The sequence below is a fragment of the Dromaius novaehollandiae genome, chromosome 3, assembly GCF_036370855.1.
Source record: "Dromaius novaehollandiae isolate bDroNov1 chromosome 3, bDroNov1.hap1, whole genome shotgun sequence".
NCBI lineage: Eukaryota > Metazoa > Chordata > Aves > Casuariiformes > Dromaiidae > Dromaius > Dromaius novaehollandiae.
This window is the reverse complement of record NC_088100.1, coordinates 96,814,577-96,831,814: the sequence shown is the minus strand read 5'-3', so window position 1 is coordinate 96,831,814 and position 17,238 is coordinate 96,814,577. Positions and strand designations below refer to the sequence as shown.

At 39.3% G+C, this 17,238-nt stretch overlaps 1 protein-coding gene across 1 annotated transcript in view; it reads left to right on the top strand.

Annotated features, from left to right (window-relative positions):
• The window catches only part of RBKS (ribokinase), a 69,739-nt gene that overhangs the window by 42,612 nt on the left and 9,889 nt on the right, over positions 1–17,238 (top strand). The window contains exon 7 of the mRNA XM_064509551.1: positions 6,114–6,302. Coding sequence (XP_064365621.1) covers positions 6,114–6,302 — 189 coding nt within the window. The remainder of the gene's footprint in view (positions 1–6,113; positions 6,303–17,238) is intronic.

Sequence of the window (17,238 nt, the reverse complement as noted above, 5' to 3'; positions counted from 1 at the left end):
TATACTATCAGTGAATTATCTACCATTAATTTGTCTAGAAGGCTCTTCACAAGCTGTTCTTTTCAGTCTTGCTTGTTTCAATAATAATTTTTTTTTATGTCTGACATTACTTTTTTTTTATGTGGTTCATGAACAAAAAAACTCAGAACGAATCTTGCAAGGTTATCAGTTCTTTCTTTGCTTAGCCTGTAGTTCAGTTTTATCTTTTCCCAGAAAGATCAAGCTTGTTGAGACTAGTTTGTTAATTCCCAGATGCATCACAGCCTAATCCCTGAGGTTTGTGCAGGAATGTGCTAGTTCTCCGTTCCCTTAATTCTTCTAATGAAAAATAAATGTATCAAATGTCATCTTAGTGAAAACCAATGGCTATTCTTTTCAGTTGTCTGTAAATGTTGAAAAAGAGAGAACCCCATACAAGACGAGTTCTTCAGGATACTCACCGTTTTTTCCCACATACTTGTATGATTCCTTGCTGTAGTATGGCTCCTAGGCACAACCACAATGTCGATGCAGCTCCTGTGTTGTTTTTGTTATTTAGTGTGTGCGTGCAATTACATAGCCGTGCAGGTTAGGAACCAAAGTATATTGCACATCAGTGATTTGAACTTGGTCCTAAACGTTTTGAAGAACAGCTGCTTCTCTGTTCAGGGAATATTGAAGAGCCCTTCAGGAGGAGGAAAAATCTGGAATGGTTACAGCAAATGATTTAGTATGTCGAGCTATTTTGAATGCAACGCTTTGAACTGCTTACTCCTAATATAAAATGGGTATCAGGCTTGAGATCTAAATAAGGCCTAGCAAAATTTTAGTTTAATACCAGCAGAATACTATGGTAGAAATGGTAGAAAGCAGTATATCGAAGTATAAATTTGTCACTAATCTTGTTAAGTAATACTGTAAGACCTATAAAAATAATATAGAAAATTAGATACTATCTCATTGTTTCTTTTTATGTATTTTCATCTATTAGGAGAAGTTAAATCATTTTTAGAAGAGATATTAATTATGGAAAGTCTTATTAGCATAGCCAAAAACCAGAAACAGTACTGATATTTACAAGATTCAGAGAATATTGAGATTATAAAACCGCATCTGGAGTCTTGGATTAGGACATTTAAGATTTGCTTATTAATACAGAGAGGTTAATAATAGGGATAGTCTTTATTAAGAAAAAAATTGCTATCTCTACTACACAAATCAACAATAGGTCCTTTAGAATTAAAATATTTCAGAACATCTCATGAATTGGCCTTTTTGTTTTATATAGTAGAAAGGTACTATCGCTCCATTACATAGAAGTTGCCAGCAATTCACAGTATATTTTATTTGAATTCCAACTTTGTTCTAAAGCATATTTTATCAGTTGCTGGAAACGATGAAATTTCCCATGCTTAGTCTAAAATGAAAGATGTTACTTTTGGGAGGAGAGAGGAGGGAATAGCTTCAAGCCAATTCCTTTCAATCAGTTTTTAATTATTCTAGCATGAAAAGTATTTCTCCCTGTATGTATGTAAAAAATGTATAATTTGAAACAACTGGAACTAACTTGGCTTGTGACCTGATCGTGCAATTGCTTATACACCATATCTGTGTCAGTACATCTTTGGGACTTTTTACATGTGTTAGAATTAGTGAGATCAAGTTTTTGTTCTGTCATTCTCAAGAAGTCTCCTTGGGTACAAGGCAAGTTTGTAGCCAACTGCCTTACTGTGTTTAAATATTTAAAATTGTCATATGTAGTTTTAGATGGGGTAGCTGTAAAACTGTCACAGTTTTGTTATTATTATTCATTATTTCTATTCCAGCAGTACCTGGGAATATTTTTCATTTGCAAAGTTGCTATTGTGCTAGGTGATGTGTGGAACTAAAGAAAAAGGTGGACTGCAAAGAATAAACATGTCTTGTTATCGCACCAGTTTATATATGTTGAGGATCATAGATGGTAGGATGAGACATCTGGAGGTCTCTAGTCCCACACCCTGGTGAAGCAGGGTAACTTAGATCAGATTTCTCAGGGCTGTGTCCAGTCAAGTTTTGACTCTCCCAGGATGGAGATCCCTCAGCCTCTCTGGGAACCTGTTCCAGTGCTGTGCCACCCTCCTGGTGCAGAAGCTTTTCTTAATATTTAATCAGCATTTCCCATGTTCCAGCTTGTGCCCATTGTCTCTAGTCCTATCACCGTAGGCCTTCAAGAAGAGCCTGGCTCTATCTTCTGTACATCCACCCATTAAATAGTTGTAGACAGCAATTAGTTCTCCTCTTAGCCTTTTTTTCTTAAGGCTGAACAAACCCAATTCTCTCAGCCTCTTCTTGTATGTCTTATGCTCCAGCCCCTTGACTGTGCAGGGATGCCAAAACTAGAGCCAGTTCTCCAGGCTTGGTCTCACAAGCCTCAAGTAGAGGATCTAGCACTTCTCCCCCAGAAGTGGCTCTGCAAGCCATAGGTTGCCCTGAGTGCGCCACAGTTGGGAACACTTGGCCAAGGCTCTCATCATAGTTTCATTCTCACTTATAGCCAGTGTGAACTAGTACTGCAGTTGAAATAAGTTAATTGTTTCATTTTGTTTTATTTTGGGGTTAATTTTAACACAGATCTGCCTTACAATCCACTTTATTGCCTGGCCACACGAATGCCTGTGCTGGCACAAGAGAAGTTGCTGTGTCGACAGGAGTGGAAGGGAGGGCAGGACCATTTTTTTATGTGGCAGTGCTGGTTTATGTCAGCTTGCTGTGGCTAGACTCCACAATCTAAAGAGACATAGATACTTAACTAAGATTAGAGAGGAGTATGGCCAAGAACCTTCATATCAATCAAATTAAAAGTTTCAATTAAATTTCTTTTCTACTTTTATAATCAAAATTAAGAAAATTCTGTGTAGATTAGTTATATAATATCCATCATAAGTTTATTCTCACAGTTTTGTGCAATGTCCTTTTGCTTTAATAAGTCCATGTAAATGAGTTTTATGAGACCAGCTGCAGAAAAATAAATTTCTTCATTTGCTGGTCTTTTGTAGAGTACTATGGCTAACATCCACATTGAACTTCTAGTACTGTTATTTAATTTTTTTCTTTACATAACCATTAGTTATTTCCTTCAATTGTACCACAGTTTGTTTGTTTTTTAAATAAGATTTTACTGAAGGGAGGAACTTAAAAACTCACCACAGTATTTAACATCAGTTGACATTTACCGCAATCTCTAATTATTGGCACACAATCAGTCTGGCTTCTGTTGCTTTTATGGTTCTTCCAGCTTGTTCCAGTGTTTTTTAGTTTTACCATCCTGCTGTAATGAATTATATGATAGTGGTTTCAAGCAGTTGAAGGTCTACTTTTATACAGACCTTGTCTGATTCAAAGTAAATCTGTGTATTGTTATAAGCAGCGTAATGAAGAAAAGAAAGATTTCTGGAAAACCTTAAATATATCAGTCCCAAACAATTTTTCTTCCAGAAGCCAAGCAAAAAATCCTGTTAATGTAGGACACAGCTATCACAATGTGGAGTACAACATTAATACTAAGCAGACAAATGTGCGTTTCATTACAAAGAATATTACCATTTTGTGATTGTTTATTTTGAGTTCTGTGGGCTCAATTTCAAGAATACAAACATTTGCAAAATTCAATATTGATACTTTTTATGGTGATTTAGATAATTCATTTACTGTGATCATGAGATTACAGAAGTGTAAAGACCAGCTGAAGTAAACCCAAATTCATTTGACTGTGTCTCTATCAAAACCAAACCCACTTTCTTCCTGGAGGCTTTGCAAAATGCCTCGAATGTTTGGAATTATTGCCCATTGTGAAGTAGATTAGAAATTCATTTATCCACTTTCATTCAAGGATTTGTGTGTGCACTTTCCTAATCTATTTTTATTCTTGTAACATGATGTGCTAGGTGTTGTGAATATAGGAACACACAGTTCCTGCTCCAGAGATCTTAAAATTCACAAAGACACGCAGACTTTGTAAGCACTTGAATATTAGAATAGAATATATACCTTTCTATAGTATTTATTATCTGTCCCTAGGTACTCCAAAGCTATTATTGGGTTACTGATTTCTTGCAAACCTTGCAAGAAGATATATTCAAAAAGTTTTGTGAGGTATTTTTTGAAACAAATTCTCTTTTTTGAAAATTTTTGTACTCTTTAAAAAAAAATTAAAGATTTCACTTGCCTAAATAGTTCCTAATGCAAGAAAATTTTGAGAAGTGTAGTGACATTGCTAAAGAGAAAATTTGGTAGGTTTAGTTGCCTTCTCAGTACTAGATTCTGGCCTGGCATCAATGTGGCTAAAAAAAGTAGTTTTAAAGTGTGTATTTATCTCTGCAGTACCTGAGTTTACGCAGCAAGGTCTGCCACACCAGAATATACCTTGCAACTATCAGATCAACCGCCCTTGAAATCATTTGTGCATTTCTCTAAGGAGGGACTGCAGAACTTGGTCCTATGAACACAAAACTTAAAACCAAGGAGCGCTCTGTTAACAATAATATAAACTGTAATGCAGTGTATTGGGGTAAGCTGCCCTTCAAAGCCTCAGGGTGCTTCTCTGTTCTGGGCCAGAGTGAAACACAGGAAATGACAGTGGCAAGCAGTGAGGCCTCTGACTCACGACTGGGGGCGGTTTGCTCTGGGATGGCTGTAGTAGTTCCTGTCCCCAGCTGTCTGCCCTGCCTCGCCGTACTGCAGGGATGGCCTCTACTCCATGGAGCAGTGGCTGAATTGCTATAGTTTATAGGCTGCTGTATCAAGGGATAGTGCACTGATTTCAAGTTTCAGTAATACATGGAAAGGTAATTTGCAGTATTTTGGCAGCTATTTCCCAAGAAGTTGAGCTGTCCATGCAGCAGAGGACAGGAAGTATAGCTGGCAAAGAGATTCCTGAGTAAGCTTTCAGCTGAAAATAAGCCCTAAGAATGTGGAAGTTATGCCCAAGTAATAGATGGATATCTGAAAATACTGCAGGCTGCATTTTTTTTCAGGATGCAGCAACCTTGTAGTGTAAGATAGAGTAGGACTTCCCTCTTCTAAGGCAAGCAGGACAAGATTCAGTAAAGACAACAATATATGCTTACTTTTACTTAGACTTGAAAGCATGCTCTGGTAGGAAGGAGGAGTACTGCCTGGTAGAGTGTATCAGATAAAACTGACTTTATTTTCTCTTCCCTTTCTTCCTATTCCACTCTTGTCCTCCTCTTCTGCCCACCCACCACCAAAAAAAAAAAGTGCACAGCATTGACAAATATTATGCCAGGAAATGTATGAAATGGAGAAAAGGATATTTGATTCTGGAGTCTTCACTGCAGATTTTTGGGAAATTTACTCTTAGGTGGAGCTAGAAGGGATTAATTTTAAGAGTCAACTGGGAGAAGTTGACTCAAGGTCACCACCTGCTAGAAGAAGCATTTATCTTTATCTGTGTTTGTAAAGAGCCAACACAGAGTCACAGTCCTGACAGAGGCCTATGGACATTGCCATAGTACAAATATATAGTAATCCTGTAATGGGCCCTTACTCAAAGAGGGTTTCAGACAACTTTTAGGTATTCTTATCTAAAAATATATATTGAAATAAACACAGTAGTCAAATTTGAGCAATGGTATTTTTTCCTGAGAGAGATTTTTCCCTAGTAATTCCTCACTAGCTGAACCCTGAGAATTTAAAAGTTTCTCACTTAGCAGTAAATATCCCTCAAGAATAGTGACCAAGTTGCCATGTACCATTTTTCACATTAGACCACAAAATGCTTTCACCAAGGACTGCAGTGTTGTCTTCATTTCACATATGAAGAAACTGAGGCAGGTGGGAGAAATATGATTTTACTAAAGGTTGCGTGCCAGGCATGTTGTAGAAGCTGGAACAGAATCCGTGCCTTCTGTGTCTCTGCCTAGGTTGCTCTCCATTAGTCTGCAGTGCCTGAAGTGCACGCTGATTTCAAGCACAGAGCAAGGCATAGTTGAGTATCAGCGTAGGAAGTGGTTTCAGGATCATCCTATAATACACATTTTAAGAAGATATTAAATACTGTTTTGAAATGCAACTGTTGTCCAAAAATGAATACTGTCAAATTATGATTTTCATTTGTGTGGGTTATTTTCCAGGCAGAAATTTTAACGGGCATCCCAGTTGGCAACCTTGAAGATGCTCAAAAGGTGGGACGCATGCTGTTAGAAAGAGGGTGTAAGCTTGTAATCGTTACTCTTGGAGCAGAAGGCTGCATGATGATATCAGTAGAAGAACCTATTCCAAAGCACGTTCCTGCTGGGAAGGTCAGGGCTGTGGACACTACGGTACGTTTTTGTGGTTTAACTGTCTTGCTTTGGAAAAGACTACTTAAGCACTAAGGGAAAGCAATGAGTAATCAGCCAAATCTTTGGGCACTAGCACAAAGGCTAATTTATGATGTGAAATTGATATCTTGCTTTCAGCCTCTTGTATGTTAAATATCAGTTCACTTGAGTTTTATAGGCTGTATTGTAGATATGCTAGAATTATTATAAATACTGATAGTATCTTCATGTTCCTTATTTACTGAAGTCAGTACCTGTCTCTTTTTCACTGAAATGTGTTGTGCCAGTCACTTGAGCGGCAGTCTTGTTTTTTCACCTTTGCCCAGTCATGTAGTTTATCATCTCTGGAACTGGAATGCTGTGGGAGAAAGCAGATATTACTGCCCTCATAGTCTGAAACTGAGTGGTTGGCTCTTCTGACACAAGCCTGAACTGCTTACCCAGACAAATCCTTTACCAAATCTAGCATAACGTACATTGAAGATGTAATTTTTACAGAATATAGTGGGGAAAAAAATAAGTATTTGCTGCTTCATGACTTAACTATTTTATGATGGTAGATAAGGAATACTTGCTCAGAGAATTTTCATCTTTGCCATTTTTAGAGTATTTTTTTACTACTTGCTCAGAATTAAATTCAGAAAGCATTCTCTAACAGCTAAACTGCTAGATACAATATCCCCAGCAAAAAGAAAAGAAATGAAAAGGAACAAAAATCAGGAAAGGCAATAGTTAAGGTAGCCTCGCTAAGAAAACCTCACCACATTGCACATATGGGGCTATTTTGTGTTCCTAGTATTATCTGACATAAATCCAAAATAATTCCAGTGGAGTTACTGAGAGCGGAGCAGGTCACGTTGTATGTACTAACTATACATTTAAACGCCTGTTATAATAACGTCATATTACATATGTTCTGTTACAATAATTCATTAAAATCCTGGAGATTTTACCATCTGGTGCATTCCATATCTGAATTGTATTAATAATAACTAGTTCTTCTAACATATTTTTTATCCGTGGACCTCATACTGCTTGACAAAGAAGCAAAGTAGCTGCTTACAAGATGAGGAAAGGGAGGTGTAGGGGACTGAAATTATCTAGCTGAGTAGCCTCCAGTGGCAGGGCTAGGAGTAAAGTCACTTCTCTTAAACCAGAACATCAATGATAGATTTGTACTGTGATGTGTTGGTGCTATGGAAGGCTTTGTTTCACTGTTAAGTTTAATCCTGTTCAATTTAATTCTGAAAAAGGCATACTTGGGCTTTGTTTTCCTCTTTTGCCCCTTTTGCCATTTAGAAGTTTGACCTCGAGTTAGGGTTGATTTTGGAATGTCCTAAAGTTCTGGTTAAAGAAGGCATCACTGTACTATCCTGCGTACAAGGTACCCAGTAAGGAACTACAGACACCTAACCTCATCTGCTCGCATTAACCCCAGAATCAGAAGTGCCAGGGGAGTGGAAGGCCAAACTCCCAAACCTGTCTTGATGCCTGCCAAGAAGCAGGCTTTATTTGCTTGGGAGCAACACCTTGTGAACCTGGCTGTACTGCTTCTTGCCCCGAGTTGGTAAATCCACTATTGCTATCAAATCTTAGTGTTAGAATTTTCCTTTTTATGGTACATCACACAGAAGTGATGAAGAAGAAACATGTGTGAACTGCTTCTTCAAAAGAAGCATAAAATTGCTGCCAGATTAGCTATTGTTTGATTTATTAAGATATTTGGTGCTGTTGGAATAAAACAGCAATACTGAAACCACACACTATGGCTGAAAAGTGTTTTTTATCTTGCCTAGCAGTTCAGAGTTTCATGACTAAACTAATTTAACACTCTTCAGAAAAAAGAAAAAAAAAAAAAGAAAAAGCAATTTCTTTGAGTTTACTGAATCCTTGCCCTGCCTCCTTGTGGCCAGCAGGTTATTGGCTTTAATATAGCAGAGGATTTTCACAGTTAATTTTGTTAATCTTCTTAAATGACAGTGGGTTGTTTTCAGTAAAACAGCTGTGCTCAGTTACTCTTGCAGACTGAATGAAAAAAGATGTGTTGGCCTTCCATTATAAAAGACTTAGAGTGCTTAAACTGATTATCACTTTGCTTGAAAGCAAGTGGTTTTAAAGCAACCGTTCTAAACACCAGTCAAAATAATGGATAGTTTTATTACTGAAGTGAGTAGTAAAAGTTCTCATAGGACACTTTATTCAAATGCATATCTGCAGTGGATCCCCTCCCCAGAGGAATAAACTCAAGTTGTGACAGCTTAGCAAGTAGCCACCCATCAGCAGAGTAGTCAGAGCTGTTCGTGTGCATGCTCCTAAACTATCATTAAATACAAATTAAAATTTGCTGCCTTAAACTGCCTTCTTACTTCAACCTAAGAGCACATGTATCTTGAGGGAACGGGCAGTAATTTTTTGAGCTGCCATAGCAATCACATTGGAGTATGTGCCCATATCCTTAATTGACATTGTTTAGACCTGCAGAAGGCAAAGTTTTTGTCAGATGAAGAGTTAAATGATGTGTATAACTCATCAGAGGATTTGCAAACTGTTACAGTGCCCTTTTGAAACTAGTCTGTATTAAAATGGAGTTTGCAATCTAGAAGATGCACATATAAGATACAAACTGAGCCTCAAAAGCCTTCTCCACTGTAGAAATTTTCCTGCAGCTGCTGCTACTGCCCAGAGTCCTCTCTGTAAAAGTGCAGCTTCAATACTGCCTCCAGGCCATTTCCACTGTGAATAGCAGTTGTGAAAAATTTTGGTGAAAAAATAATTGGTTAGATACAGCCACAAAGAATAACAAGTTGAGTTCCTTGTCTCAGGTAGTGTGCTTCCAATTCCCTATCTTCATAGGCTCATCAGAGAGACTAAGGATCAATAGAGCGTAGAGTCTGAATTTTCCTCTTAACCCCTGAGATAGTTAATCTAAGAGTTTAGTGGCAGAACATTGGGAAAAGCTGGCTCCGTCTCCCCCTCTGTGGTGGGACATGAATCTTCAGGATTGAAAATCTGGCATATTTCACTTACACTAAATCAATACTATAAAGAAAAAAAAAAAGGCTTTGTGATTTTTTTTTAGTGCTAATTATCTTAATGTGGGCTTTACTAATGTATGCAGTGCTTCCCATGACTGTTAGCAGAGCTCTCCTTACACAGTCCAAAACATGTAGAGCATGACTAGTTGTTTAGAAGGAAGTTTTGCAAGACATGGCATTGTAAAGCTAAAACATGTGTTTCTCTTGTTATAGCTAAATAATGCAACAAGCTTTTGTTAAGAAAATAAACCTTCCCTTTGTTCTACTGGTTTCTATATGCAAATTTTGAATAAAGTTAAAAATTAGTGAATTACTGAAAACTAATCCTCAAATTTTCTATATGAAAGAAAGTAATAACTGATTAAGCTAGCTAAGCTACTAGCTGTAGCACTTTGTATCTTAAACATATTACCTATGTAAGAGACTTCTGATACATGTAAAATAAATAAAATTAAAATATAAAATATCTAGGGGATACATTATCATCTATTTTGACTACTTTAAATAGTTGCTTTTAAATCTGTTTGACTACTTAAATTTAAGTATATGCATTTACTTTATTTTTAGTAGAAGCTATTTCTACTTTACTTGAAATTGGGTACATGAAGCTGCATTAAAATAGCTTTGAAAGATAATTACGTAATTCCATTTATGACACTTCTTCAACTGGTAGCAGAAGGCTTCACAAGCCATTCACAAATCTGATAAACATCTCATAGAAATCAATAACGCCTTGTACATACATTCGGCAGTTGTGCGTGCGTATGTGGGCAAATGCTGAAGCAGTCCGCCTGCTGCTGGAACAGACCCACGGCTGAGGTGGAGCGCAGCAGCTGTGTAAGAGCCCAGCTGCGGGACACAACCCAACACCATCAGGTTAGATTTGTTCTTGAGGTGAAGTGAATGATCTGGGCGCTGAACCCTGAACCCCACAGTCGGGCTGGATCGTGACATCTGCTGCTGCTGCTGTAACCCAGAGTGCAGTGCCCTGGCAGGGGCATACGCAATCCATGAATGGTGAAGGACCCAACTTCATCCCTATTGGAGAATGAAGCTCTGCTCCTTTTGCCCCTTTGCCCCCTCCCTCCCCCTCTGCTCCTGACAATCACGCACAGTGTAATTTACAGCACTATTTACATCTATTTACATTTACTAATTATATTCCACTGAAACTGCCAAGGAGAATTTGTCAGATGAATGTAATTACCCAAAGTTGGAATTTGGCCAGCAGTGAGATTAGTTCCCTTCCATTTTGTAAAAAAGCACCATGGGATCTTACAGAGCAGAGATCCTCAAGTGGTAGCTGGGGACCCAATCGAGCCCGTGCGGTAGTGCCAGCAGCCAGCCAGCAGCACTGCTGGAGTGCCACGCACGCTGGCAGAGCGGAGGCCCCGCCAGGGCCTCCTAAGTGCAGCCAGGCTTGGCTGAGGTAGCCGGGCTGCCTTGGAGCCCCATTTACATGGGGTTAGAGCTTTAGGAGGTTGTCCATGCTGGGTCCCTTCAGGAGATAGGCCAGCGCAGTGATCTGTGGCTGTGGCAGGCTAGAGTGCATCTGCACCTCTGGAGCTGCACACAGTGGGTCTGGGCTTTGCTTTTTACTGTGGTTGTTACCTACAGCTGAGGACAGGTGTCAGTCTAGGATTCAGATAGGAGGGTCGGAGCAGGCACAATCATCCCCTGTAGTGGAAAATGGGTGCTCTTTGACTACACAAGTCAGAGCTGCCACACCACCACTCCCCCAGTTCCAGGTTGCAGCACTGAGATCACTTTGCAGGGGAAGGTACTCTGGGGTTAGTGGTTGTAACCTCTGGTTCACTCCGGATCCCAGTTTGGATCAAGATGCTGAATAACATCCGAATGTGCCTGTACCAGTTAGGTTCACTATCTACCTTCCATCCCATCTGGTCTTTCAAAATGTAGTGGAGGTGCTCTGCTTAAGATCTCTTCAGCAGTTTCTACCTCACCTTTAGGTTTACACCTATAGATGTTGTCTGCACAAAAATCCTGCATTTGCACATTCAAAATCAGGTGATCAGGAATCTGCATATCACTTGGGCACACAATATTTAGATGCAAATTTGGAATCACTTTTCACAAAGGTGCCCTTAGTAATCACAGGAAGTCCATGTTATCTCTTTTAGATCTCATGGGAAACTTAGGATGTTTAACTTCACAATATCCCTGAGTACAACCATTAAATTCCTGATAGCATTTCTTGTATTACTGGCATTTTCCTTCTCTTACCTGTGCCTTTCAGGTGCACAGTACGCACAGCCTGCTGAGAAAAGCTGAGGACATCACAGGTTGAGGTGACATGCTTATAAACAGGAAACTTATTTATGAGACATGATAAAATTCAAAATTTAATCTACTCAGTTATGCCTGAAATTTGACACAAGTGTATAATTTATTCTATATAGTCCTTCTCTGTACAAGATCCTCAGGATGATACATACTGTTTGTCATAATTGTAAATGCTACCATTATTCTTTCATGTCAAATCTGCAAAAGGAAGGCTCATTGCTACCATATGAATTTGTCATCAAATGTTTTATGTTCAAATCCTATTAAGTTTCTCTCTGATTTCTTATTACAATATATTAAGTCTGGCTCTTTTACTATGGGAAAAAATTAAAGAGGCTGTTTTTAAGCAGTAGAATGCTCACCGAGTAGCTTTGTATTGGACTCTGAAGATGTTATACAATCTTCATTTTAAAAAGCCTGATATAAGGGTATAGCTATATAATTTTAGATATGGCACAGTATTCAGGCCTGTACAGTAATTGTGGTCTAGAGAAGGCAGTGTGGTTTAGTGATTTGAACAAAGGACTGAGTAAGATTTCCATGGCTCTGCCAAAGACTTGCTGTAAATCCTTGGAAGAGTTACTTGTCCTCTTTGTATCCCAATTTATCTATCCAGAAATTGGAACTGCTATTAATGTATTGCATGTAAACCATGAGAAGTCTATTAGAGATCAGAACAGAACCTGAGAGGCCTTTTTCCCAGGCTTGTCATATAACCTTAGGCCTCTTGTGCTTCTTTGGGGGCTTTACAAACTCATTGAAGTTCTTTTGCTTGAAGCTGAGAGGTCTTGTCTGTAAAAATATGGTTTACACTAAAATTTCCAGACTTAGCTGTACCTTCTGGTCTGGAGAAGCCTGAGCCAGAGGAGTGAAGTGGACACTGAAATAAAGCCTTAGAATATAAATAAATCCAAAACAGTCCTCCTAATAACAGCAATTCTTTGTCTCCTGACTTTGTGGCATAACGTCTGAGGCTCAAGGGGATATAAATACAACACTCTGTGCAATGACTAATTACTCAAAATTCTGTGCATCAGCAGAAGTGGGACTTGTGGTTGACTCTAGTATTATCAAATGCCTTTGCTATTTAATAATCTTGTGGCCATACATTATTTAGTATGCCATTTGCACAAAGAACAGTGATTTTATTTCAGCTATCTCTCAACAAAGTAAAAATGCAGCTGGTAGTAAATGAAGCATTTGGCAGACAATGTGTCTGATGTACAGTTCTGTAACTTGCTAAGAAGAGAAAAACGTGGTTGCGTGTTTAACCTTTTCCTACCCAAAGATGTAGCGTGAAGGAGGAAAGTGACCACAAAGGGCAAGGGCTAATTTTTTCTTTTTTCTTTTTCTTTTTCATTTTGTTTTTCTTTCCTTCTCAGGGAAGGAGAAAAAGTTACTATCGGGCAAACAACTTATCTGTCAGTGGGGTTTATTCACACACCAACATAGAGTAATTATGCCCAGAGCTCCCACTAATGTCCCGCAAACCAACAGCATAATAGCTTCCTTTCTTTAACTTGCAACCGAAATAGGTTAATAAGTAAGTTTAGTTTCAGTCATGGCCCACTTTCTGACTTAGCCTTCTGCATTCCGTCTTTCACAAATATGGAATCCATTGAATTTTGGAACAGAGGAACCATGAGGAATAAATTGATCTGCCAGACACTCCAATCAGCAATCTGCACTGTAAATCTATTTAAAGCTGCATCTATTATGTTCTGAAGTTCAGCTGAACTGTGAAAGGGCACATGACCGAAATCACTACATTTGAGTTGACTCATGGTTAAGTGTAGCTGGGAATTGCTTGGCTCATCACAAGTTTCTGCTTCTGATTCAGGCCTTCTAAACACACTTAAGTTTTTGAAGACTTGGTTGGTGGCTTAAGTATGTATAGGTATCCAGTGACAAGAGGAATTGCAAATGTTTTGTATCCCTTTGCACTGGCTGTCAAATGAGAGGAGGTGGAAAGGAGGGCTATTACTGTTGCAAACCAGATGCTCCCTCTTTCCACCTTGAGAACGGAAAGCTTTATTGTCCCCATTTTACAGATAGAAAAAATGGAACAAAACATGTTAGTGATTGGGTGCTCTGAAGTGCTGGTCAAAAAATGCCCTGCTCCAAGTTATATAGGCCAAAAATGAAGCACAGGGGTATACTGTCCCATGCTACTCTGCTATCTACTAGACAACATTGTCATGGGAGGAAAGATGGTTTATCTGCCTACTAACTGTCTATTTTAATCTGTAAGAACAAACAATGTAAACAAAATGAGCAAACAGAAGCAAGCTTGTACAGCACAGTTTGCAGCCTTGTTTTCCAGCGGAAGATTCCACAGACCACCCAGGCTTTGCTCTAGTCCTTTGCTCAACCACGGAGCATCTAATTAAATCCCTCTTCATTCCTGACTCTAAGTGGAAGAGAGCTTACAGTCCTGTACAGTTTCTTTCCAGATGGAAATGCATAATTTAACAGAGATACAGCTGACAAGGAGAAGTGGGCCCAAAGCAGTATTAGCATTTGCCACAAATTGCATTAAATTACAAGGGGGTACTTAATAAAGATGTAGACTAGAAAATAAGTTTAAAACCAATATTTAGTTTTCTGAGTCCCTTCTAAGGTTTCACAGTGCCAGGCAACAAAAACCTCACAGTAAAACTGAATTTCTGTCTAAGTTACTTCAGGATACCAAGAATTATTTGGTTTTGCTGCCAAGGTACACACTGTCAGCATCGGATCATGGCATGTTGTCATGTCTCCTCCCACAGCCTTGTTCAGTATACATGTATACATATATGTAAAGTTGCTGGGCACCTTACAGTATAGAATATGTTTGTACTCACAACACAAGGTAAAGTTCTTTCTTACCTCTGTTTTGTAGATGGGGAAGAGAAGCACACAGGGATTGGCTTGTGCTCTGCTGGTCACGTGCAGTCTGTGGAAGGTGGACCTGTTTCCCTTGATAAAACCATGACTATACCTCTGTGCTTCTCTTCAAAAGCAGTTAGGACTGGGGAAAAATGTTGTCAGGATATCAGCTGTGACCATCTAGGGCCATCATAGATGTCTACGTAAATGAGAAAGTACACAATACTGCAGGAACGGCTTTGCATCGCATGTTTCTTGGAGAGGCTGAAAGAGATTGTGGAATTGTGGACCGTCCTATGAAGACAGGGGCTTTGGCTCCACTGCTATTATATTGGGAAATTTTACAGTTTAGAAGCTAACCCACTGGTGAGTCCGGACAGAAAGGAGTAGGGATGCTGGCAGCATTTATTTGGTGTTGGGCCAGAGTGGGAGAAGGATGCAGCAGCCAACTTCTGGGCCTGAGCTCATGTTCTGATGACATCTCAGGAAGCTGAGTTCAGAAGTATGCTGAAGCTATCTTTGTGCTATCGCAGTTCTGGGCTGCCTTAGGGATTGAAACATTTATACAGGTGGAAAACAGAATATGGCTGACTAGGCTTGCAACATAAGTCAAAATCTTTGCAGCAGAATGTGCTACATCCCTCTTCATGGTTTGCGCTCCTCTCCTTGTCTTTACGACGAGGCCAACACAGAGACTCTACCAAGAGGGTGTTTTGGGGCAAATTCCATCCCAGACTTGTAGCTCGCACTGTGTTCAGAGCAGATACTGCACCCTCAACACATGCACACAAGAGAGGTTAGTTATGATGGTACAGGGCAGTCTGGGATACCTGATCTGCATGAATTATTGAGAGGAGGGAAGATCAACTGTGTGTAGCCATGCTTGCCAATTAAATTCCTGCAGTTAAAAATAACTACTAGAAGCTGGCGCTTCTGGCACATCAAGAGCATCACCTTCCCAAATGTCTTTTTCTGGCCAGAGCTGTAGGAAGTTGAAAATGTGATCCACTGTGTAATAGTGCAGAGGATTCTTGGCCAAACTACTCATCATTTTTTACTTCCTGCATTTATGATTAGCTTATAAATGTCACAAGCCTCCTTTTCTTCTCTAAAGCTAGTTTCTGCAGGACCAGGTACCATCCAAGCTGTTGTACAACCTATTCTAACCTATTCTTTTCCTCACCTCTGTTCACATCAGTTCTGATTATGGTGAGGGAGAAGGTAGATCTGGTTCCAGGGCCTCCTGCCTGCTTCAGTTACACAAAAATGCCAATTGCAATAATGTTGATAGTGAATTAAGACCTGATTTCCCCCAACAGAGTTTTCATTGGTAAATAATTTTGGTCACTTCAGAAACCAGGCAGGTTTGTGTTGGATTGGTGATATTGCATAATTAGGTTTTCAAAAGAACAAGATCAAAGAAATGAGAATAATGGGGAAATCAGGCTTCTTGCTTTTGCAAATTCTAACCACAGAAAATGCCAGAAGTTTTATTTCTTATCAAAAATGAAGGAGTTAATCCTTCTTAGCCTGTCCCCTAGACAGAAAATATTTTACAGCCTCAGCTAGTCAAATGAAAGGAAGCTGAAAACTTAAGTTTCAGTGAGCAATAACAGTAACCTATGAGAATGGGCATTTAAGGGCCATTTTTTAGTTGAACATGCTGATTTTGTCACTTTCCTCAGGGTTTTTTTCTCCGTCTGTGTGTAGGTATAAAATCAGCTATTCTAGAAAAACACAACTGTAGAAAAGCAGATTCCCAAATTATGGTAGCAATGTTGTCAACTGCCCAAATGGTTGTAGGGTTTATTATTTTTATTCATTTGAAAACACAAAGACAGAAATACAGAGAAAAAATAAGTCTCTGGAAGTTTGTGCCTCAGTACTGGTGTCTGCAATTTTGTTACTGAATTCATTAAGCAAGCAATATGTTCTTTGGAAAGATCCCTTTTTTGGGAATCCTGCAGATAATATCTTTTTGTCAAAAGCCGTGGCTCTGTGCTGAACTACTGCTCAAGACCATGAGGGAGCGGAGAGCCCTGTTCTCTGCTAAATTCTGGTCATTTCCCTCAGCACTCATGACCTGCAGATTAAGAACTGCAGAATGGCTGGGGAAAAGAGAATGAGATTCTTGAACAGAGTAGAAGTTCTGTCTCCCAGGTCACATCTTGCTGAACTTAGAGGGAGGAGATTCGACTAGAGTACTCATCCAAAAGATTAGATGAACTCAGCAGGAAAAAAAAATGCAGGGAGTTGGCAAGAGGACAATGCTAAAGTGAGCTCAGACAAAAAAACTCAAGGGTTCTTTTTTTGTTTTTTTTTTCCAGGATATGTAGTTCGGAGGTAGGCGGGAGCAGTGGCCAGCCAACAAAGGCTAGATACTGTGGTTTTGAAAGAGGCATTTGAGCATATGGAGCTTTCGTGCAAAAAAAATATGTTTTTTTGATCAGTTCCAGGCGAGATGGCAGTTGTGTCATTCTGAGTGCATCTCATCAGATTACATGGGATCAGTAAGAGTCTTTTGGCATTTTCAGTCTGAAAGAAAAAAAGCTCAGGTGGCTATCAAAATTCCCCTCAAGCCATTCCCCCTTCTGACTTGGCTGTTAGATTTTGGGGTCCTGAATCCATGTCAGCCGCAATGTGATATTTGGTGACACAGCCCCTAACAGTTTGGCCTCTTCCCTCCTAGTTAGGGAGCTCACCGCTTGCAAGGGAAACCCACTGCAAAT